The 25000-nt window shown below is 37.2% G+C and overlaps 1 protein-coding gene across 1 annotated transcript in view; it reads left to right on the forward strand.

Annotated features, from left to right (window-relative positions):
• Window positions 1-1512: 1512 nt before the first annotated feature.
• The window catches only part of LOC144967709 (medium-chain acyl-CoA ligase ACSF2, mitochondrial-like), a 23911-nt gene continuing 423 nt past the window's right edge, over window positions 1513-25000 (forward strand). Inside the window, exons 1-2 of the mRNA XM_078905251.1 lie at window positions 1513-1554; window positions 24575-24700. Coding sequence (XP_078761377.1) covers window positions 24575-24700 — 126 coding nt within the window. The 5' untranslated portion in view covers window positions 1513-1554. The remainder of the gene's footprint in view (window positions 1555-24574; window positions 24701-25000) is intronic.

Consider the following 25000-nt stretch of genomic DNA (forward strand, 5'->3'; position numbering starts at 1 on the left):
GACATTCGCTCATTGTGAAATATTTTCAGTTATCGTCATCTTCATCATCATTGTCCACCTGACCTGTCGACGCCGATACATTTTGCCACCTCCTGGTCATTATTGGTCACAATAAAATCGTCTCACTCATCGTCATCGTCTCCGTAATCGTCGAGGTCCACTTGTTTGTTAACTATATACACCTTTTCATTCCCTTTTATATCAACTTTAAAAAAAACAATGGAAGAAGAAAGAGTCTCAGTAGACGCCGTGCAAACCGGGAAACGGGCGAGGAGAAGGAGTAGCAAGGAGGTGGCAATAGTCGGTGGGCCAGCTGGCGTTTGGTTCCCCTCCCCTTGTGACAAATTGTGTTATATATTACTGAAATCCACATTGTCTCTAGTTTCAGAATATAATTGTTTGCCTTTGATAAAGGCACTATTTATGTCCGCCATCTTGAATTCAAGATGGCCGCCATTGATAATTTTAACATCTGACAAGGGCTTTTCAAACTCGTAAAAAACATACTTATAATTCAGTCATAACCCTAGACCTGGCACCAGCAAAAAAAGGATACGCTCACCTATGGAATAATCCTACAAATTATGAAGATATGTTTTTGCGACTGGGTACATTCCATATAATCTGTGCTTACTTCAATGCAATTGGTAAATTATTGATTGGGTCAGGTTTCGAAGAAATTGTTCTTGAGTCAGGTTTGTGTGTCAATGGATCTCTGAGCGGTATCATGAAGGGCAAACAATATAATCGGGCTCTACGTACACACTCAATTATGATAGAAGCTTTTGACTAGCGTTTGCTTTGGGAGAGTTTTGCAAAAAAGAAGTGTGCTTCAAGAAAAGTTACTATGTTTGTGCATTCTGTAAAAGACATCAAACTATCTACGACAGTTCTTGATGATGTTTTAGAAGTTTCTGAAGATTTGACAACATTACTTGCGGACTTTGAAATTGAAAAGGGGGCTCTCAGGAGTGGCTCTTCTAGTTATAACTCACAATTCTGGATCCAGTATATTGACCGATATTGGATCGTTCTTCGACTTTTGACTGCTTTAAAAGAAAATGACTTCTGCTTGTAAAGAGAGTGCCTTAGAACTATGATACTTACGTTTTTTTCAATGGATCATCATAATTATGCTCGGTATCTTTCGGTGTATGTCATCAGCTTAGATCAATTGGAAACAAGCCACCCAAAAGCTGCTGAAGAAATTTAAAAAATGTGCTTTGAGTGTTAGAAGAAATACAAACTTAGCATGCGGTACTGCAGTTGATCAGACGATCGAACAAAGTATCTACACGTTTGCCAAGTCAAATAAGTCAGCATACGATAGATAGTATTTGACTCGGCATGAGAGAGCTGGCTACACTGCAGAATCCCAAATATCTTGGAGTCACTTTAGACAGACAACTAACTTCTCTCTGATAATGTTCAATGTTTGTTTTTTTTTTTTGTCTAATCTAGAAAGGAGAAAAGTACTCGAAAAAGAAACCACAACTTTCCTGGAATGTTCTATTTTGTCTGAGAATCATCTTTCTTCAATTGACCGGATCACTTGTACGTGAGTAAAACTTATTTCCTTCTTGACAGATATTTACTTAGAGTAGATTCAGGCTTACCGGACACACAAGCCTTATCTGTGGTCGTCTCAGAGAATGGAAGACTGCTGGCCATAATAAGACCAATGCTGTATAGTGATGTCGTAAAGTGTAACGCTCAAGTGGCCGGTTTCAGGTGAACCAGCCGATTTTGCACCCTAAGCAGTCTTTTCCATGTTCTCGACGCAAAATGTTATTCGTGACATTTTGGTACTACCGGACACTTATTGAACGTTAAGGTCCAACCGGACACCCAACTTGGGCAAACCGGACACCCTTCACGGATGTTGAAAAACACTGTTTCCTTTTGTTTTTTTAATAGTTTTCAATTCATAAACAGTTACAGAAGATCCATAGGCTCAGTTTGTAAAATATCTGCCGGGTCATTGGTCAACTTAGGGTTCGATTCCAGCATTCCAATGACTTTGAAGGACTCTTTCCATAAATTGGCAGAATGTTTCCTTCCCCCAAAACGACTGCCATATATTTTCATAAATAGCTAGACTAGATCTAGACGTCTAGATAGATAAATAAACACGTTTATGTTCATTTTCAACAGAGAAAGACAAAAATAATTTATTCAAAACAATCAATAGGGTACATAATCATAACGCAACATGTCACTTGCACAATGTACAAACAAACGTGAAAACACTGATCTCCTCCTCACTCATCCCCAGTATCTTCTCTCTCTCTCTGCCAGTACATTCTCTGTGGTACCACCTCCCACACTTGCACCAAATCCATCCATCCAGGTTCCTATCACTTCCACAAAAATCACATAAACGTTCATCGTTGTCATTCACACCACATAACTCATCCATATCCATCTCAACGTCCGACCTGTCAACATACACAACCATCGTATCATCATCCTCTGCACTAGACTCCACTCTTTCTTCCACTCTCCTCTTCTTGCCCTTCCCCTTCCCCTTCCCTTTATTTTCTGCCTCCTTCCTCTTCTCTTTCAACTTTTTAGCTTTCTTCTGTTCTTTCTCCAAGCGCTTTTTTTCCTTCTCCTCAAACTTTTTCTTCGCCTTTTCCTCCCTGTTCTTCAACGCCTTTGCCTTCTTCTCTTCCTGTTCCATTTTCTTTGCCGCCTCCGCTTTATCTTTGTTCTCGTGATACTCCTTGAAGGATGCATGTGACACATAGAAGGAAAGCTGTACACGAGGCGCTCTTGTGGACTTTCGGCTAGACGAAACGGGGAGTGGGAGGTTGTCAAATGTGGGCTGTGGGACAACTCTGTTCCAGAGTTCCAAATACTTCGCGTAGTCTGGTTCAGAGGCTGTCGCTGGAACATTCCTGAACTGGCGTCGTCGCACATTGAACATATCAACAGGCGACCAGCCACAGGCAAGTATGTGGTCGATTAACTGGCATGTGTAGAACGCCACGTTGTCCCGATCCCGACACCAACACTTGCCAGGTGTCGAAGACGGAGAAACAAGGTCGGGGTTTTGTTGACTGGTAGCTGGGAATATCGAGTCATGACTGGCCGAGGTGGAAGGGCAACCATCATAAAAATCATTATTGTTTGCACCTCCAGGCACAGCTGCTCCCTGTCCTTCCCTTCACCTGCCCTGGCACAGGCCACCATCCATTTGACAAGTTTCTTCTCCTCCTCTGTGGCCAACACTGTATGATATACCCTATGGACGGGGTATTTTCCGGCCATCTTGTCCATCAGGGTTGATTTCGGGACAGAGCAGGTCGCAGCGGCCTGGCGGAATGAAAGATTTTTGGTGCGGATGGCATCAAGTGCAGCATCCACACTCTTGTCAGTGTACTTTGATCGCGGCATCTTGGTGCCTGTAACAATGTGAAAAAATTAACTTTATTTAGATATTTGAACTTCATTTTCATAGACTGGCTAGTCTAATAATGTAAATTTTCCTTTACAATGGTGAACATAATATAGTTTTAGGGAGGCCTTTCGAAAGCTCCTACATCCCCAGTATTTTTTTATAATGTTCTAGTAGGAGGTTTGGGAGGAGGAAAAGTTTTATTTTTAAAGTCTCCCCCCTCCCAAACCCCCTACCAGAACATTATAAAAAAAGTTTCCCCCCTCCCAAAACATTATAATACTGGGGATGTAGGTGTAGACGCTTTCGGAAGGCCTCCCTAATTTTCTAATAATAATAATAATAATCATGATAAACATAGGCCGGTCAACAGAAATACAAGGAAAGCATTGCAACAAATAATATTATAGACGTCTAAAATAATAATAAACAACTTAATCAACCCGTCCTGTTTCACCTGAATCGTTTAAATTTTCTTTGGTCAAACCGGACACCCCCCCCCCCCCCCAGTGGAGCTAAAATGAAAACTGGACATCGTCAGACGATCTAACCACAATCAAACGATCCTAAAATAGCATGTAGTGCAGTGGTTGAGCCGAAACTCCTTAATAAAAACGTATAAATAGCTTAAATAGCAACTTCCTTGCACACCTTGCAACCCATAACAAAGAACGGGATACTTACGTTTTGTGAGAAATATCTCGATGAAAACACGATTCTTTGACTTCTCCTTGATTGCACTCATTGAAACGGCAGGAAAAACGTCACAAGAGACGTGTGCTTAGTTACTAGAAATATGCGCCGGGGAAAAAACAAAACAAAAGGAAATTAGACATCGAGTGAGTCGGGTAGCGTCCGGTTTGACCCGTGTCCGGTTTGACCTGAATCTACTCTAGTTTATCTCTCAGGTGAACAAAATAGATGTGCTGGAGAAAAAAAATTATCAGATGTAAATATATCCTTATCCCTATTGTTTTGATTGTTTTGTGGGTTTTTTAAATAAATTGTACAAGAAAATGTATATTCTTCTTTTGTTTTCAGATTTAAATATATTTTGCACAGTTTTAAAGATATAATTGCATTACATTTCGTATAGCCGTTTTTGATATTCAGGAAGTTACAAAACTCCAACCTCCGGACCTTTCATTTTTTTCACCTGATTTACAATTTGCATGATATCCCAGTCCCACGTTCCCACAACCAACCAGACACATTCTTTAAAGAGAGAGAGAGAGAGAGAGAGAGAGAGAGAGAGAGAGAGAGAGAGAGAGAGAGGAGTGTGTGTGTGTGTGTGTGTGAGAGAGAGAGAGAGAGAGACAGGGGGGGAGTGAGTTTTTTTTTAAATTTTTACTTGATCGGGAATTTTCGATTAAACTTGACTCACGTGTACAGTTGAAATATGGAGAAATACAAATTACTTCAGCAAAGCTTGCATTACGATATCTGGACCAGGTCAAGGCAAGAAATAAAAGGAAGAATTGAGGATGGATTGTTGAAAGCTACACTAAGGAAGATTCAACATATTATCATATATGTGCTGAAATGGAATCTGCAGGGATCCAGGAAATAAAGTTGTCTTGGGATAAAAGTGTGCACGTAAGAAACTAGAAAGAAGCAGAATAGTAGTGAAACAATTGGTAAAAAGGAGCGTAATTGTTTATGACTCTTGCTGCCAAGTGAAAGATGCTTAACGGTAAGAATACTCTACTTGTGTTTAAAAGTACAGTATTGGAGAACAAGAGCAAATGCCTACTTAACCCAATTAGCTAGGGGAATTAGGATAAAATTGTGCAAATTAGTGATGAAAGCACCAAATTTGGTACAAAGTAACTTGAGACCACTATTAATCGATGTTGATATAGAACCACATTGAGAAATTCCTCTAACAGTGTGAAATAGGGAGATGAAAATCCGCCTATATGAGCTATATTAAAACAAAGGGGCGTAATCTATGAAATATTTGTTGACAATTCGGCACCTTAAAAATATATTATTTTTAGCCCGTGCAAGCGGTTGATTATTTTGGTTTAAATAATTATAATTGTTAAAATTGTGACTTTATGTGATATAGGAGCCGTATGGGCCGGTAGTATAGCTTTATAATGAGGACTGGAAGGGGGTGGTGGGAGAGGAGGAGATGGTGCTGGTGTCAGTTTTACTTGTGTTGTGTTGGTCGTCATCGTAGTGAAGATGATGGTGGAGGTGATGTTGGTGATAATGATGATGATGAGGTGATTGTTGTGATAATAGTAGTGATGATGATGATGTTGATGAGGTGGTGGTGGTGCTGATCTTGGTAGTGATGATGATGATGATGATGATGATGATGATGATGATGATGATGATGATGATGATGATGATGATGACGAAGACGACGATGAAGATGATGATAAGGATGATGTTGATGGTGTTGTGATGATGGTGGTGGTGGTAGTGGTAGTGATGATGATGATGATGATGATGATGATGATGATGATGATGATGATGATGATGATGATGATGATGATGAGGTGATTATGGAGATAGTAGTATTGATAATGGTAATGGGGATGATGATGAGGTGGTGGTGATCGTGATAGCGTGATATGATGATGATGATGATGATGATGATGATGATGATGATGATGATGATGATGTGATGATGATGATGATGATGAGTGATGAATATGGTAATGATGAGGTGGTGGTGGTGATAGTGGAAGTGATTATGGTGATGTTGGTAACTATTAATTTCGAAAATGAAAAATTTTCTTGGTGACGTATATTAACATTTTTAGATGATTAAGATCCAACAAAATCATATTTATTAGACAAATGACTGTGGAACACATTTTTCTTGGGAGACTTGAGAGAATTCAACAGCAGCCTTATCTAGTTTATCCTGATCTCTTTGAATTGTTTTAACGGCGCAAGATAAAGCCAATATCTCGTTGTCAGCTTTTTAAATGGCAGTGTGTTCAAGAAAACCATATGATGTCTTATTGAAGGCTAAAAAATGTTTCCTTTCCTGAGGTTAGCTGTCGAGGCCTGGTAGGACCGGCTGGATTCTGTCTCTGAACCAGATTGGGTGAACATACGACTGGCAACTCTTCACAGCATTCTTTGCTATACATCTTGATTAATTCTGAAAATGTATGGACCTCTCTTCTCTCTCTCATCTCTCTCTCTCTCTCTCTCTCTCTCTCTCTCTCTCTCTCTCTCTCTCTCTGTCTCTCTCTCTTTGATCTGTTCTATACTTGAATGTCTTATATATAGCATGACTCCAGAAAGGAGAGCTTTTGTGAAACACAACGAATAACAACTTGCAATAACCTAACAGAAAACATGAATGAACAACTCTAAACAGATGTTATATTATTAGACTTCAGTAAATCATTTGATAAAGTCAATTACCATACTCTGGCTATTAAACTGCGGAGATATGGAATCATGAGTAACGCTCACGACTGGGTAATGGATTTTCTTACTAATCGTAAACAACTGAAAGAGCAATGTCAGAGTCCGCTCCAGTACTACAGGTGTGCCCCTAGGTACCGTACTGGGTCCCCTCTTGTTCCTTATCTACATCAATGATTTGCCTGAAAGATTGTCACTAGGAACTCTTGTACAGAGCAATAAGGCTTAAGGAAGACTCAGAAATTCTTCATCGGGACTTTGATTCCAGAAAATTACAAACAAAAGGAAGATAATACACAATACACCACAACTCACTATAAGAAGTCACCAAAGCAAAATATCAATAACAATAAACAATAAACAATCGCCTGACCTGGAAAGACCACATTGCAATCATGTGCAGGAAGGCAAACTCCACCCTGGGATTCTTGAGAAGAAACCTCTTCGGCTACAAAGTAACCATAAAAGAGAAATGCTATAAAGTTTATGTTAGACCAACACTCGAGTAAAGGTATGGGATCCCGATCACACCTCCGCAATTAGGTAAATAGAATCAATCCAAAAACAGCTATAAAATTCGTTCAACAAAATCCTCAAACAAATAAAAGCCATATATGACACCCCATTTGAAACCATTGAAGGAAAGGAGAGAGAAGAATAAACTAAATGTATTTTACATAGGTCAGAAAAACCAGGTCAGGTGTCAGTACACAGCCTCCAACAGAACAAGAGGAAATCTGGCAAATTTATGTTGCCACAATCTAGAGTGGACTACTATCTTCACTCGTTTCTGTAAGACTTAGGAACAATTTGGATAACTCCCAGAAAAACAATTGGGAATGCTGCTGCTGAGCCTTCCACGAGGAAGTTTCAGCTTGAAGAGGAAGAGGAAAAAGAAGAAGAAACAATTTCAGCAACAGCAAAACTAGATCTTTGTTTGTTTTGGTAATATTCAGCATTTTTTGATGTTCTTTGATGTTTTGATAATGAACTCCCTGCGCAATCAAATCACCATTTGAGAACATGGAGAAAATCTGGACATCGTTTATAATTTAGGCAGCCACACGGATATTTTCGTTCATGTCTTTTGTCATTATTGAATGGAGGGAAGCTTCGTCTTTGATGCAAAGCATACAATGTGTCCTATTTCTTGTGATAACGTCATCTGATGGAAAACGCATATTCTTTCTCCTTGGACAGTGGGATGATGAGAGATTGTCTAGATCGGGATAATTTGACAAGTTTTCTTGTGATTTCTCATTTTTCACAGCAAGCCTTCTGATTTTTTTTGGCCGTATATCAAAGCGACATAATTTGTGCCAGTTGGTATCATTTTGCTTCAGGACCTCCGTATCCTCAGAGCGGTCTTCAACAGACAAATCTAGCTTGTCACTATCATTTTCTAATCCGTTAAAAGTCTTAACACCATATCTGGTAGAACGCTACACTACAAAAGTCACGTAACATTGACCACAATATGTCCGCTTTGACAGAGCTGGGCATTCTAATTTTTAATTTTTTTTAATCTCTTGACAAATGAATCATTTTGACCAATCCACCTCAATACTGCATTTTGCCATTATATAATTGTTAGTAGTTAGTACAAGATTTAGTACATTGTCAATGCCATGGCTTAATGGGTTAAGTGACTTAATCACGGGATTGTTGGTGCTGGGGATGAGGCGATGTTCATGACGGTGATGTTAAAGATGATGATACGGACATTTTCAACCTGAAATTTGATTTGAACCATACCATTACGCAAACCACAATAATAACATAACTGTGTTGAATTAGTGTGACACATAACATTGATGCTTAAGCGATATCTAGGTGCTCGGTATGCTGCTAATGATGATGACGATGATGATTATCATCATCATCATCATCATTATTATTATTATTATTATTATTATTATTATTATTATTATTATTATTATTATTATTATTATTATTATTATTATTATTATGAGGTGGGTAAAAGGCGACAGAGTTCAAGTTGACACCGTTTTGTGACCTCGCCGACCCGAAAGCAGACGACAAAACTAGCAACCGCAGAATGCGATGCATTGTTTACAGATATCTTCACTTGAGCGGAAGTCTAATTTTAATTTAAAAAGACATTAAGAAAATAAAAATTATACCCTTTGAAAGCTATCGGAATATACAAAAGATATGAGAGGGGGAAAAATCATATTTTTTTTTCGTATTCGTATTCGACCACGAAACTTTGATTTCTTCGATTTCACAATCTCATGTTCCGCGTTCCAATGCCGATAAAATTTGAAATAACCCAATTGGTATACTTTTGGAGTTGAAAACATACTTTTGAAAATTATGTTACTCTCTTGGTAAATGAATGAATTTGATAAGTTGTATGTTATGAATAAATGATAAGTTATATTTCCGATTTCGATTTAAGCAACAGTGTACATCTGTACTCGTTACCGATGACGTAGTGACCTTTTGACACCAAAGCAAAATGTTGATGTGAAGGCGGCAAGTTTCATCACCACCGTACACGATTTAAATTGCTTATATCTCAGCTGTTGGAGTAATGAGAAAGTGGTTCTTTATCACAATTTAAACCTTAGAGCACGAACTTTTTTTCATTAAAAAATCATGCTTTCATCACAAATTTGCACTCAATTCGGGGGTTTTGTGTCCCTAATTCCCCTAGCTAAATGGAAGGATAATTGATAAATCTGCCAAAGAAATATGAACTGATTACCCTGACCATTGGTTACAATTTAGTCAGTATCAGAGAAGGGGCTCATCATGACGTTATCAAACTGAATGAGTTAGTCTCTTAGCATTTATCATGGACCAGTAATCTAGAGTCTGCAAATATCCATGAGCTTGGTTGCAACTGCGTATGCAACAAAAGGGTTGAGGATGCCTTGGATGTGGATAAACGTTATAATATGGCAAAAGAAAAGGTAGAAACCAGTGGGATATGATTCAGCAGCAGCACCTTTGTAGGTGGATAGTCAATGTCTTTTGGAATCAGATGCCAACACCTCGAAACAAGCTGTGAGATTGAATCCCAAAGATGGATAAAAAGAGAGAAGATTAAAAACCTACCGAAAGAATAGCTTGACGTTTATGCCACATGGTTTGACAAAGCACAAGACAAGAGACAAATTTATAGAACAATATAGACGCAATGCTTGGAGATCGATTTAAATAAAATAAGTTAGAAACGTTAAAGTTGCCAAAATCTCAAACCATATTGTTGAAACTGAACATTTCTTTTCTTTTGTTCCGGTTATTAAGGGTGTGGGAATTTATCCTGATTGAACGCTATTTTAAATAATAATAAAGGTTTTTGTATCCTGGGTATTGTGTTTCGATTTTATGATTATTTATGTACTTTGAAATGTCCTCACCAATCCAGGGCAGCATTATGTCAGTTAGAATAATATTTTTAAGGAGGTGAAATATTGGTCTGATCCTTATTGAGTAAAGGATAGAATGAAGTGTTTAAAACGACAAATGTAAAATCGCATTTTTTTTAGCATTAGATTCATTTTTGGCGATTAGATAACTGGACATAATGCCAATTGGATTCAGTAGTCTGATGTCACGCGCCCGGCAACGGCGGCCATCTTGGTTCTAAACAAAGAAAATCTTTACTTTTTATTCTTCATGCTGGCGAGAACTTTTCATTCCCTTTTCATATGCCTTGTGATCAGAATGTGTAAAAGTCAAAACATGATCAAATTGATGGGGGGTTTTTCCTCTGGGTACGATTTTAAGCTCGCCGGAGAAATATTTCATACGACGTCCGCCATTGTTCCGATAGTTTAGAGCCAGTGTTACTAAGTTACCATACGTCATTAGGAAGGAAGTGACGGTACGACTATTGAATCCTATTGGAAAATGTGCGTTACTAACTATTGAACAATGTAATGCTGAATATTTGAAACTAACCATGTCACGTCATTTCAGTTTTTCATATATGTTTTGTAGCCCCAATCAAAGTCCACTTGTTGTGTCCTCGCATTGATTTTCTTGACTAATTTATTGTATTGTGATTCTCAGTCGTGTATTGAAAAATAGCATTTTGTCTGAAAACTCATGTCGTTACTTTCCCCTCACAATGTCATGATTTCTCTCTCAGTTCCTCGTTTATCACGTGGAATACTCCTGTCATCATAATCATTGCCTTTTTCACCCTGGGTCAGAGTATAGGCCACACTAAAACAGTTTCCATCCTTCTCTATCTTAAGATAACTTTTTTTTTTATCGTTCCATGTCTTATCACTTCTCTGTATATCAGCTTCTTTAATTCTTCTCCGTGTTCCTCGTGGCCTTCCCCTTGATCTTCTAACCTGAGGGTTCGAGTCCAATACTTTCTTTTTTATAGTGGAGTCATTCTTTATAAGGGTGTCTCCAATTCACCTCCATCGTCTTCTTCCTATTTCCTCTCTTACTGGTTTCTGCTGTGTTCTTTCCCATACTTCTTCATTTGTAATTCTATCCATCCATTTTATTCTGTGTAGCTTACGCATGCACCTGTTAACGAAAATCTGCACCCTCCTTATACATGTCTGTGATGCATTCCAAGTTTCACATCCATACAATAAGACAGACTCCACTTTTGAGTTGAAAAGTCTTAGCTTTAGTCGGAGGGAGAAATCTTTAGTTCTCCAAACTCTGTTCCAGAATGTGAATTCAACCTGTGCCTCCATTCTTGTCAATTATACTCCCGATATAGTAGAAAGGGTCTATATCTTACAAGTTCCTGATACTTTTCTTTGATGTGCTCTCTTTGACGCGTACCTAGACTTAAGACCTTGACTTTGCAGGGTGAATTCTTAGACCAATTGATTCCGACAGGTTGTTTATAATTGTGGTTTTTGCTTGCATCTGTTCCTGGGTGTGGGACAGAAGAGCCAGATCATCTACAAAATCCAGATCATCCAACTGTGTCCAGAGGGTCCACTGTATCCCATTTTTTCGCCCTATGGAGGTTTCCTTCATTAGCCAATCAATGGCAAGGATTAACAGGAATGGTGAGAGCAAGCATCCCTGCTTGACACCAATCTTAATTTCAAAGCTGTCAGTAAGCTGATCTTTATGTACAACTCTGCAACTTGATCCTTCATACATTTGCTTAATGAGGTTTACTATCTTTTCAGGGAGTCCATAATGTAGAATTGTCCACAATGTTGCTCTGTCAACACTGTCGAAAGCCTTCTCGCAATCCATAAATGTTGACAATAAGAGGAGAGTTCCATTCTATAGACTGTTCCACTGTGACTCGCAGAGAGGCAATCTGGTCGATGGTTAAACTGTTTTTCCGAAAACCTGCCTGTTCGTCCCGCAGTTTAGCATCTAATAATAATAATAATAATAATAATAATAATAATAATAATAATAATAATAATAATAGATCTTTATTGTCCATAAATATGGCAATTTGTCATTTAGTTACACTTGTTATAACGTTAAACGATAACTGTAACATTGAACAGATATTTCACTCCTACTTATTTTCTCTCTCTCTCTCTCTCTCTCTCTCTCTCTCTCTCTCTCTCTCTCTCTCTCTCTCTCTCTTTTCCTCTCTTCCTTTCACACGTGCGATATACACAACATAAACATATTCATTTTGTTTTCAATTTGTTACGATTGTGGCAATTCGACACCAAAAATTATCATCATTATCAATTGGTCAGTTAATCTTACATTAAATAAATTGATCAGTTAATCAGTCAACGAATCAATCCTTGATTTTTCTGCACCATATGAAATATTCAAAATTTTTATTGCTGATGGAACGAACGTTGATTCATACTTGTTAGTTCTACATTTAATCTGACAAAACCTTCTCCCAGATGGTAAAAGACTAAATTCATGGTATAAAATATGTTTTTTATTGTTGGTAATTGAGAATGCATTCCTTTCTATTGCTTTTCCATGCATCTGTTGCATTCTTAATTCTCTCTAAAATAATACGGTTTAAAACCTTTCCTGGGATAGAGAGAAGAGTGATTCCTCGATAATTATTACATTTACTGAGGTCCCCTTTCTTTGGAAGCTTGATAAGATGTCCTTCCTTCCAATCCTTTGGGAATACTCCAGTTAGCACCAATAAATACATCATCAACAACCCTGGCTCCTTTTTTCTTCTCATGGATCTAGATTTTCTACAGTAAGAATTCCATATTATCCTTTACAGTGGCAAAGAATTTATTTAAAATCTAACACAGAATGCCTAGTTGGTTTTCATAGATGGGAACTAACAGCTATTTAGCTGTTTACTGTTATTAACAAAATTCAGGCCCTGCTTCACAAACCAAAATTCACCTCATTTTAAATCCTGATAATGTAAGAGAGTCCTATTACAAAGACATCATTACCATTACCACCACCCCATTCATTTCAATTTCCTCTCTCCTCCTACACAGACATCACAATCACAAATACCATAATCTCCAACACCAGGACTACCAATGCATCATCACGACCACAAAAATTACAATTACCACTTTAATTCAATCAAGACGTCATGTCAATCCATGGCAATCACAATCAACACAACAATCATCACATCATTATCACAACCAACGTTATACTTACAACATCCAGCACAACCCACCATCGTCACACCTATACCACAATAACTCATAATTATCAACACAATAACAAATCCAACAAACATCAACATATTATCTATTGATACCATAAAACCACCGCCATCGCTGTCACCACCAACGCTGCCACCACCATGTAACATGTATTGAAATATGTTGGAATTGTTCGGTTGTGTTTAAGTATGTTAGGGTTTTTTCTAGCGGTACGCATCTTGTGTTGTGCATGTTTTGCATGAGAATGTGAATGTTGACTGCGTGAACGTATTAGCACTTTTGTTGCTTAGAAATATCGTAAGACGTTGTTTGTGTATTAAGTTAGTATACCTGGATACCTGGATACCTCTGTATAGAGCTTTTAGACTTGGCGTAGTCTCCTTCGCTCCTCCTCATCTATTAATGATTGGACCAATTTTTATAATTGAACTTGTTTCCTAGGGTGTTGCTTATCTCCAACTCTGCTTTGAATTTATTCAAATTTTTTGCTGATACTGTGGTTTCTTGTAGTTTATTCCAGTTATTTACAATTCTAGATGAAAAAAAGTTCCTTCTTTCATTTGTTTTAAAACGTTCTTTTTTCAGTTTCTTGCTGTTTCCTCGTGTCTGAATGTTCTTGTTTGGTTTAAGGAATCCTGCCTCTACCCTGTCTATTCCCTTTACTATTTTATATGTTTGGATCATATCTCCCCTTCTTCTCCTGTAATCTAAGGTCGGGAGATTTAATAAAATAACTCCGTCCTGGATGGTCGTAATATGTATTTGTTTTAAATTTTCCATATGATTGATAATAATTAAATTGAATTGACGTAGTCTAGCCCCGAGTTGTTACATTTGGAGGCCCATCCAAAGATTGTATAACTAAAATATTCGTAATAATAAATAAGGTGAGTTATAGTCATTAAAATTTTAATTCGTATTGTGATTAAAATTTGGGATCAAGATGTCGGAATCGTTGGCGATACGGTAAGGAGTCAGATTCATGGAATTATCAGCGGAGAGGAGGAATGCATACATACGAGAAAGATTAACTGAAGAAAGACAAATCGAAATCGAAAAGTTCAAGATTGAACTGGAACACGCAAAGATAGAAGCAGAGAAAGAGAAAAATAGAATGCAGCATGAATTGGAAATGGATATAGTTTCCTCCTCTTCTTTATCTGTCAACATGATAGCACAACCGATATCTAAACTACCACAAATTCCATCATTCCCAGACGGCAAAGATGATCTAGATTGTTGGTTACTTCGTTTTGAGCGGTTCGCGGAAACTAGAGAGGTGGGCCTTTGGCCTACCAACCTCCGCTGCACGTCCAACTCGCATTGAGCATGCATTCACGTAAAATATAAAGATTTTTTTTAAAAACCTACCTCTGTTTCAAAAACTAGCATCTTTCAACTTTCTAAGAAACATTTTGATTTTTCAGAACTTTAGTTCGTTAAAAAAATACCGGCCAATCTGACCCGTTGAGTCGAATGAAAACGAAATTTTGTTGTTTACACGGTTCAAAGGAAATGCCGTAAATAAGCTTTCATGGACTTCCTGTGTTGTTTTTACAGTGTCACGTGACCGTTTTGAGAAATTTGACGTCTGCTACAAATAATTAGACCGGTGGGGGGTAGATATTTTCGTTGGAGCAGAAAAAAAGTGAGTATTATTTCTTGTACTTGTAGAGAGGCCTAGGGTCCACCAGCAGACCAGTTGATTGAATGAAAGAGAAAAAGGCCTTTTTTATCCGCCGCCACCACCACCTTGAAAGAGAGGAGGGGGGGGGGGGGGGGTGCATGCCGACGAAAGTGTCGCTTGGTGACCTTGGTGACGTAGAGGTGACGTAGAGCATCTCAAGGATACTGGCAGTTGCAGGTGTTCTTAACCCCTTAACAGCGAAGCTAATTTTTTGCTTTTAGATAATAGTTTGCTTTTATCTTTATTATCGTTTCCACCAAGAGAGCAGTCAGACTATCGCAACTCGGACTTCAATTGTCTATAATCGTTTTGCCGTTACTTGTCTTTTGATGATAGAAGATTTGGTGTTAGGTCAAAGATCGAATTTCGCCGCTAAAAGGTTGCATTGCTACTGGGTTTGCTCTCCCCCCCCCCCCTCCCCCCCACCTTTTTTTTTCTTCTTTTTTTTTCACCTTAGTATTGTTGGTTGCTGCTATTTCCCTTTTTATGATTAGCAAGTTCCGTAGGAGTCTCACAGGATGCAGGAGTACTGCAATTAACCCTTTGCCAGTGACACTGATTTTTTTGTTTTCAAATAATAGTCTTCATTTATATCATTTTTTAACGCAGAAAAACAAAAACGTTTCCACCATAAGAGCAGTAAGAATATTGATAAAAAGCGCTTTGAGCACGTTGGGTGGATATTGCCCTATATAAAAGCTCATGTTTTTGAATTGTATTTTGTTTTTTGTCTTTTGATGAAAACGGTAAGATTTTATTTTTGGTCCAAGTAAGATTGATATTCGCCTTTAAAAGGTTAAGTTGTTTTGTTGTTTTTTTCAGGTTTTTGTTTTTTTTCAAATGCCTAGTGAGAGAGAAAAAACAAAACAATCATACATGTATCTGCAAACAGCAGAACGTTTTCATTTTACAATGAGATGGGAAGGGGAAGGGATAACACTATGGCAAGAGAGAGAGAGAGAGAGAGAGAGAGAGAGAGAGAGAGAGAGAGGGAGAGAGAGAGAGAGAGAGGGAGAGAGAGAGAGATGGGCGGGGGAATGGGGGGGGGGGGGGGGGGGTAATTGTAAGGGGGAATGGGAAAAGATGAAAGAAACAATGGGTTGCCTGATGACGTAGATCAAAGGATTGTTACAGCGGTGTTCACGGTGCGTACTTCGTGAAATTTTAACCTTTTACAGCGACACTGATTTTTTTTCTCCAGATTGCTTATGCAGAATAAATCGTTTCCACCAAGAGAGCAGTAGTAAGAGTATATTTCGACTCGGGCTTCAATTAAACTATAAATCGCAAAGCTTGTCTTTTAATGATAACATTAAGACTAAGATCTGGAGTTTGGGGAGTGTAAGATGGAATCTCGCCAATAATGGTTAAAATTGTTTTGATTTTAAAAAAAATAACACACACACACACACACACACACACACACACACACACGAGCGCGCGCGGTCACGACAGCGAGGACCATCTATTGCTTGTGTTGCAACGGTAAACCAGTTTACGTGTACGTAGATCCTGAGGCTAGATGCCCCGTTACCGTGTACGTAGGCACTCCCTCCCAAAAAAAAAAGAAAGAGACACACACACACACACACACACGCACACACATACACACGCACACACACACACACACACACACACAGAGAGAGAGAGAGAGAGAGAGAGAGAGAGTCTCGCATCCGCTACGAACTAATTTTGCGCACCAATTTTTACTGCACTAATGCACCAAATTGCATACCTATCTAGGACACTTTTTTCCGCATCTTTTTCTCAATAAACTTTTTTAAAAACCTTTGTTTTGCTTGCACTGCACCGGAACCAGACGTAGTAACAGACGGAAACCGACACGATATCGCGAGGAATGAACCATGAAAATATTTAGGATATAATTTCAAACACAACTTCTGAAATTCATCAAGGATTGTGTAGTACCGAATGTTTTTTGATAGAAAACAAATGCATCTTCAAATCTAAACTGCTTTTGACGGTTAGCGGTAAGTTTTTTATTTATTTTTCTGTCCAAACGAATGATTTGTCCTGGTATAGAAGCTAAGTATTGGTAACACCGGCGCAGCTCTCTAGTCAATGGCATATGTCGTCCTCCCAGGTCGTGCGTTGGACTGTTACAGTCAATTATCAACGGCAGACGCACAAGATTACGATACCGTCAAGGAAGCGCTACAGATGAGATATAATTTGACAGAAGATGGCTACCGAGAGAAGTTTCGCCAAGGCATACCGGGGGACGGAGAAAATGCATTTAGGTTTATCACGTGACTGAAAACGTATCTGGAGATGTGGGTCGACCTAGCAAAGATTGAGAAAGATTACGACAGTTTGAGAGACCTGTTCATCAAAGAACAGTTTATGGATGCCTGTCCCAAGGATCTAGCTACACATCTTAGAGAAAAGAAAACTAAAACCCTAGACAATGTAGCTGAAGACTCGGAAGCGTTCCTTGTAGCTAGAAGGAGGCAGTTACATTTTAAAAATCAGTCGTATAAAAAGACAAACAAACTAGAGGTCGAGAAGACGGAAAGAAGAAGCGTTAATGTTAATAGATTTTGTGCTGGAGATGTCAGTCCCCCTCTCACAGAGCCCGTGATTGTAAAAAGGGAAAATAAAATATAACAAACCACCAACGTAAGAACGACGTGCCGAAACATTGGTCGCATAAAAGAGCAACTGCGGCAGTTGTGGCAAAGCCGGACGACAGCATCATTGGACGAAATGGTAATAAAAGCCGAAGTTAAGGACGGTAGTATTCACATCAGAGTACCTGTGACTAGCTGTGGATCTTGCAGTGGATATGGTCGGGCGGAAAACCAGAGATTACCTGTGATGAGAGGAACCGTCGGAACGCAGGAGGTCGGTGTTCTGAGAGACACTTGGCTGCGAAAGAGTCGTCGTGAAAAGAAAATTCGTGAAGGATGAGCAGCTCGCGGGAAATAAGATACTCATCGTTAAGATCGACAATAGTTCGTTTTGGTCTATGAAACATTGATTGACGTTAAGACACATTTCTTCACTGGCAGCGTAAAAGCGTCGTGCTTACCGGAAGCCATTTTCGACCTAGTGAGCGCAGGCCTGTAAATCTTCCGTCTATTGTCGGATTTCCGACAGTACGATTTTGCTCTAAAAGTGCTAAAAAAATAAAATAAAAGATAATAGTAAAAATAAAATTCGTAACGCCAAAGAACAGAACAAATAAAAAAAAATAAAAGACTTTTATTTCTTTCCCCGAAAAAATTAGATTTTATTCCGTTTCAAATGCCGACTTAAAAAGACAACAAAAAAACTTTTTATTTGTCGCATCAAAGACAAAACATGCCGTCTATCAGTTAGCTATAATATTATCATGCCACCTACACGCTCCGCTAGACGTTTATGTAATCACTGCCTGGCTACTGTGCCACAGCCAGCGAGAGAGAGAGATCGCGAAGTTCGCGCGAGTCGTCCTCACACGCACACACACACACACACACACACACACACACACCTAGTCAGTAAATAACGCACACACAGAAGTGTGTCGAACCGGACCAGAAGGTTTCTCTCTATTTTGCTACCGACACACATGCATATCTCCGGTTCTTATTTCTCAGTCTCTATATTTCTTTGGTTCCGTCCCGATGTGAGGCGGAAATAATGCGAAATAATTATTTTTCTTCGAAATATAAATTCTTCTTCGAAAGTTCTCACACCACCGCACCACCTCCTCCTCTTCTTCTTCTTCTTCTTCTTCTTCTTCTTCTTCTTCTTCTTCTTCTTCTTCTTCTTCTTCTTCTTCTTCTTCTTCTTCTTCTTCTTCTTCTTTTTGTTCTTCTTCTTCTTCTTCTTCTATAAGAATTAATTCAAATAACGAAAGAATCAGCGTAAACATTTAACACAAACAGGAGCGAAGGTAGGCAGTTTCCGGTGTCGAGCACTAGACGTCTAAATACACATCCTTGAAAAGGGTAGGAATTGTTCTCTTCCTTTCATTTTACAACTAACTCAGACCTGGGATCTCAAATAATTGGGATTTTTTTTTGATACCATAAAATAAGGACCTCGTTCAAAATAAGTAGGGGAAAGTGACATGATTTGACTAGTCAATTAACGTGTCATATCTGTGTTGTGTCCATATTTTTGTCCTGTTGTGTCTATTTTCGCGTGTTCAAAAAGTTCCGACAATTTTTTTCACCAACCATTTACAGGCCTGTGAGCGGTACCTCAAGAAAATTTACACGGAAACTGTAGCTGAGGCATTGGTCAATACATATAGCCGGATCGGAATTCCTGAGGAGATACTTACTGAGCAGGGAGCCAAGTTCGTTTCTGACTATATGAAAGAAATTCAATGGGACGTTGAAGATTTTAAAACGTTTGTGCATTGATCAACCGAAGCAGTGGCATCGTTACATTAATCCACTACTCTTCGCTTATCGAGAAGTGCCACAGGAATCGACGAAGTTTGCACCATTTGAGCTTATGTATGGGCGAAGCGTCAGAGGGCCAATAAATATTCTTCGTGATCTCTGGACAGGTGAAGTGTCGGAGCCAGTTGTCAGTACGTACTGGAGTTGAGAGAGCGGTTGGAAGAAACATGGAAAATGGCGCAAGATGAACTCTGTCGCGCACAAAGGAAGCAAAAGTTTTATTACGATAAGAAAGATAATGACCAAGTGATCTTCGGTTAAACTGTTGGCTTAAATGCAGACGCATATATTGTCAATAATTTTCCGTAATAGAAGGCTCTCTCCCTTAATCTATCTCCATTAAAATCAAGCTCATTTTTTTCCCGATCAGTTTCATGTTTCCATCTGAAAACCATAATTTCCAATTACGACTTATAACTTTACTTTTCAAAGTGAATACTAAGCTACTAAAAGCCTTGGACTTTTAAAAAAGAACAGAGTACTTGACATGGAAATTATGGGCTCAACACTCATCTTCAAATATAAAGAGAAATTAAATGGCAATATTTTACAGACAATTCAAATTGACTGGAGAAAAGGTCACTTTATGTCCCGTTTGTACAAAGAACGACAGAAAGTCAACAATATTGAACTTTCCACTATAATTTATGCAGACTTAAATGTGACCCGTTGTCTCAAAATGATATTATGTAAGAAAGAATGGAATCCTGAAAAGTGAATTTATTTTTTAAGATACATTATTCTCAATAATAACGAGAAGAGATTATCCCCACGTTTCATATGTGGGACTATAAACTCAATTTTCATCACCTGGTCCATCCTTACATAATACCACATTGAGACGGTGTGTCGCAAATATTATTGTTTTTAGCCTGAAGATTTTCATATTAAAGCATTCTGTTCTTTCATGAAGTGTTTTATGACTGTTACAAATGATTTTACTATTTATGATTCATGTACAATTGTATACACCATGTAGTGTTTTGTTAATGGGAATTGCATAGTATTTGACTAGAGTAAGAGACCAATCAGATGAAACGTAGCTGGTTCATGAGAGATATCAGAGCAAATTGAATGTTGGAACACCTTTTTGTTACAGAAATGTCATGATGCTGCTATTAAACTGCAGATCAATCATTGAAGGGCTTCCAAGACCACCATCTGATAATCACTGATGACCAGAGACCGTGTAGCGGAGTTTCAATCCCACCTGGGAATGACACTTCTTATCGCAAAATCAATGATTTGTCTTTCTACAATCATTTCTTAGCTAGAAGCCTTTTAGCTCCTCTGCCAACTTACCTAGACACCTTCTAGCTCCTCTGCCAACTTAGCTAGACACCTTTTAGCTTAACAGCCAACTTAGCTATACACCTAGCTTTTTAGCCAACTGCGCTTGACACCTTCTTGCGCTTTAGGCAATTTGGCTAGACACCTTCTAGCATATTAGATAACGTAACTAGACACCTTCTAGCTGGGCACCTTGTCGTTCTTTTGCAAACTTGGTGTTACATCTTGCTCTTATTTAAGTTTTCTATTAGCACTTTTCCCAGTTCGTAAGGGGTCTACTATTCTCAGTGCTCTCAGTAGAAAAAAGTTCAGGCACAAATGTCAAAAGTAAAATCTGCTGATTGCACCTCAACAGATCTTTAATTGAACTTTGACAGTACAGTCTCTGTCTGCAGTGCATGCAATTCTTTTCAGATTAAACTGTGCGCAGCAGTTTATTCATTTTGCTAAATACAAATGAGCATCAGACCCTACTACATATATCCCTGTATCTTTTGTAACTTAGTCTCACCATCAAGACCTTATCCACATTGCCTGGACCAAAAGTTGTGATTTTATTTATAGCAGAGTTTTTTGTAGCAGAAATGCTATAACTCTCGCTGTAAACTCGAAAAAAGAATGATACGTGTCTGATTCGGTCTCTTTTAATCGAAGTGCTTTGGGTGGGATCTTGTTGGATAGAAATACAACTATATAGAGTGGGGAATTCAATTGGTATATTGAAGTGATTCAGTTAGTATTGTACATTTATTATACTTGGATTTAGGTTTATTGTTAGGTTTTGCTTAGGCTTATCTATTGGAAATTTGGTTAGGATTAGTTGGTCATGATTACCCAGAATTATAGTGTTAAGGTTACCTAGAACAGTCGGTCTTGCGGGTAAGGGTTAGGGCGCTGATCAGGGTGGAAGGACAATCCAGTTGGTGATCTTGTTAGTATTATTAGCGCGGCACTATCATTGATCGAGCACAGTTTCGCTATGTCGTTATGACTTTAAAATTAAAACCCTCGGAAATTGTCATCAGGCCGGAATAATAATAATAATAATAATAATAATAATAATAATAATAATAATAATATAATAATAATAATAATAATAATAATAATAGCTTAAGCTATCTTGATTTATATACGTTTGTCCATCTTTCTAAATTCAGTTAATTTTGATAATGTATAATGACGCGCTATGAGATTTTTAGCTGGCATTCGAAATCTATGTTATTTATATCGATTAATGTATCTAAGGTTGCCTTCACTAAAATATCGTAGAAATAGAGGTGATCTTATTCGTATGTATGGAATGTGCACGGTTCTTACAATATAGATTATGATTTTTTTAAATAGTTCGCTTGTTAGAAACACTAGGGGAGATAAGTTTAAGATATCTGTTGAAAGATGCAATTGGTCAATAAGGAAAACTAATCTAACTCAAATTACTGAGAAAATTTGGAATAATCTAAAGTTCGAGAAAAATAATTATAATTCAATAATAATTTTAAGAATGGCATTGAGAAAATCTTACAAATAATATATGTAATATTTAAGAATAATGGAACATCACATTAGCTATTTTAATAATAATAATAATAATAATAATAATAATAATAATAATAATAATAATAATAATAATAATAATAATAATAATAATAATAATAATAATAATAATAATAATAACAGTTTTAGCTATCTTGATTTAAATACGTATTTCCATATTTCTTAGTTCAGTTAGTATTGATAACGTACAAGGACGCGCTATGGGACTTTTACCTGGCATTTAACATTTCACATCTATGCTATTTAGAAACATGAAAGTATCTAAGTTTGCCTTCACTAAAATATCATAGAAATTGAGGTATTCTTATTCATATGTATAGACCTGTGTCCTGTTCTTACAATATAGGTTAGGATTTTTAAAATAATTCGCTTGTTATAAAGACTAGGGGAGATCTGTTTAAGATGTATTTTTTTAAATGCCATTCGTCAATAATGAAAAATAATCTAACGCGAATTGTTGAGAGAATTTGCAATAATGTAAAGATTGCCAAAAAAGATTTTAATTCAATAAAAATGTATGAAAGCCATTGATACAAATCTTACGGAACATTATATTTGTTATTAAAGAAAAATGGAACACAACATTAGCTATGATAGTCTGTCATATGATAATTACTTGAAACTCTCGAATGTACAATTCGGACGTAATATAGCAATGACTATCCCGCACAAATCTTTGGGCCTCTTTTTCGCTTACGAAGTGCCCGAATTCGCGTCAAAATATGGGACGAAGCCGTTTCGTATATGCTATTTTAAAAAATTAATTACGACGCTGTTTATCGATGAATATGACTGAAAGTTGGCACACAGTTAGAAAAAGGTCATTTTAGATTATGTCAAGCGACAAAACTCGTGCGATTACCAAAAGACCGTTAAAAATAGATTTTTACTCTTTGGAGTAAAATATTTCTAAACTACCGGGCGTGGAGGTTTTGTCGCTGACAAGGTAATTCATGAACATTTCTTCTTTTTGGTTGTAAAATTTCATATGAATATGACGAGTACTTTTCCCGTATTTTACAAAACACCATCCTAATTTGCTCTTCAAGTTTCAATCTTTTAATTCACTTATTACGCAAGATACAACCAAAGGTCGAAAAAAAATGCCGAAAAAGCGTCCCATATTTTCGCGTTTTTTCCCTCTTTGCGGGTCATCCAAATAAATTACACCTTTGAAACAGCATAACTTGTTTATTTATGAATGGATTTTCAAAATTCAAAAACATTTTTACTCAGTGGAGATAGGGCTTTGATTTTAGACAAAAATTTTCCTCAAAAAGAGAAAAAAACATTTTTCATAGTCATTGCTACGTAATAAATGTATGTAAATAGAGTAATTTATACTACGAAATACTGAATATGGCACTTAATTCTGTATTAAATATGTAATCATCAATATAATTAATTAATTGACATTAAATACTTATTACATAAGTATTGAATTGCATTTATGCATAATCATGACACATAGCATTTAAATGATTTTATAACATACTATTTCTTATACGATACGATAAGCTTCGACAATAATAATAATAATAATAATAATAATAATAATAATAATAATAATAATAATAATAATAATAATAATAATAATAATAATAATAATAATAATAGCTTAAGCTATCTTAATTTAAATCCGTTTGTCCATCTCTCTAAGATCTGTTAATATTGATAATGTACAATGAGGCGCTACGAAAATTTTACCCGACATTCGACATCTATTCTATTTAAATAGACAACAGTATCTAAGTTTGCCTTCTCTAAAATATCATAGAAATTGAGGTATTCTTATTCATATGTATAGACTTGTGTCCTGTTCTTACAATAAGATTATGATTTTTGTAATAATTCGCTTGTTAGAAACACTATATGAGATAAGTTTGAGATATCTGTTGTCAATAAGGAAAAATAATCTTAACTCAAATTACTGAGACAAGTTGGAATGATCTAAAGTTTGAGAAAAAAAGATTCTAATTCAATTATAATTGAATGAATAATTAGTTTAAAAATTTAACATTGATTTTCAACTCATGACATAAACTATTCACTGTTGTTATGTGAACAAACATTTATCAATCTACATTGTAACATTATAGAGTTTATGGAGTTATTTAAAAGGTAAATCTTTATTAACTATGTGTGGTTTCAAGAGAATGGAGTTCACACTTTTAGAGTTACGATATTCTTGCTTTTTTCGGACAATTAATTTACTTTGCCTTCTCTTCCTGTACAGATGGGTGATTTCGTACATCTGACGTTGTTTGTGCTGTGTCGTAAAACCAATGCCATCAATTACAAAGGAATTACCCATTTCCCTGGCTGGATGGAGGCAAAATTAGAAAAACACCCTGATATCAAAGTGAGTATTTAATCAAACTTGAGCTTTTATCTTGCAAAATATCCACAGCATGTCCTGAAAACGCTTTATAATGGTTTTTAAACAAACGAGACTGTAGGTTTGTAAGGCAACACTACTGTTTTATTAGATCGAGGCAACACTGTATATATGTATGCTGTATTTACTCAGTTATTTCCCTTGTTTAATAGAGCTGTCTTAAAACGAAACGTTATGCTTGATTGCCAGGGTGGTTCTATAGCAGTTTTTTAATGGATCTTGGTAACCTGTATGCACATTTTCATGATTTCAACAGCCATGTGC

The sequence above is a fragment of the Berghia stephanieae genome, chromosome 3, assembly GCF_034508935.2.
Source record: "Berghia stephanieae isolate SIO BIC M18660-M18661 chromosome 3, UCSD_Bste_1.3, whole genome shotgun sequence".
NCBI lineage: Eukaryota > Metazoa > Mollusca > Gastropoda > Nudibranchia > Aeolidiidae > Berghia > Berghia stephanieae.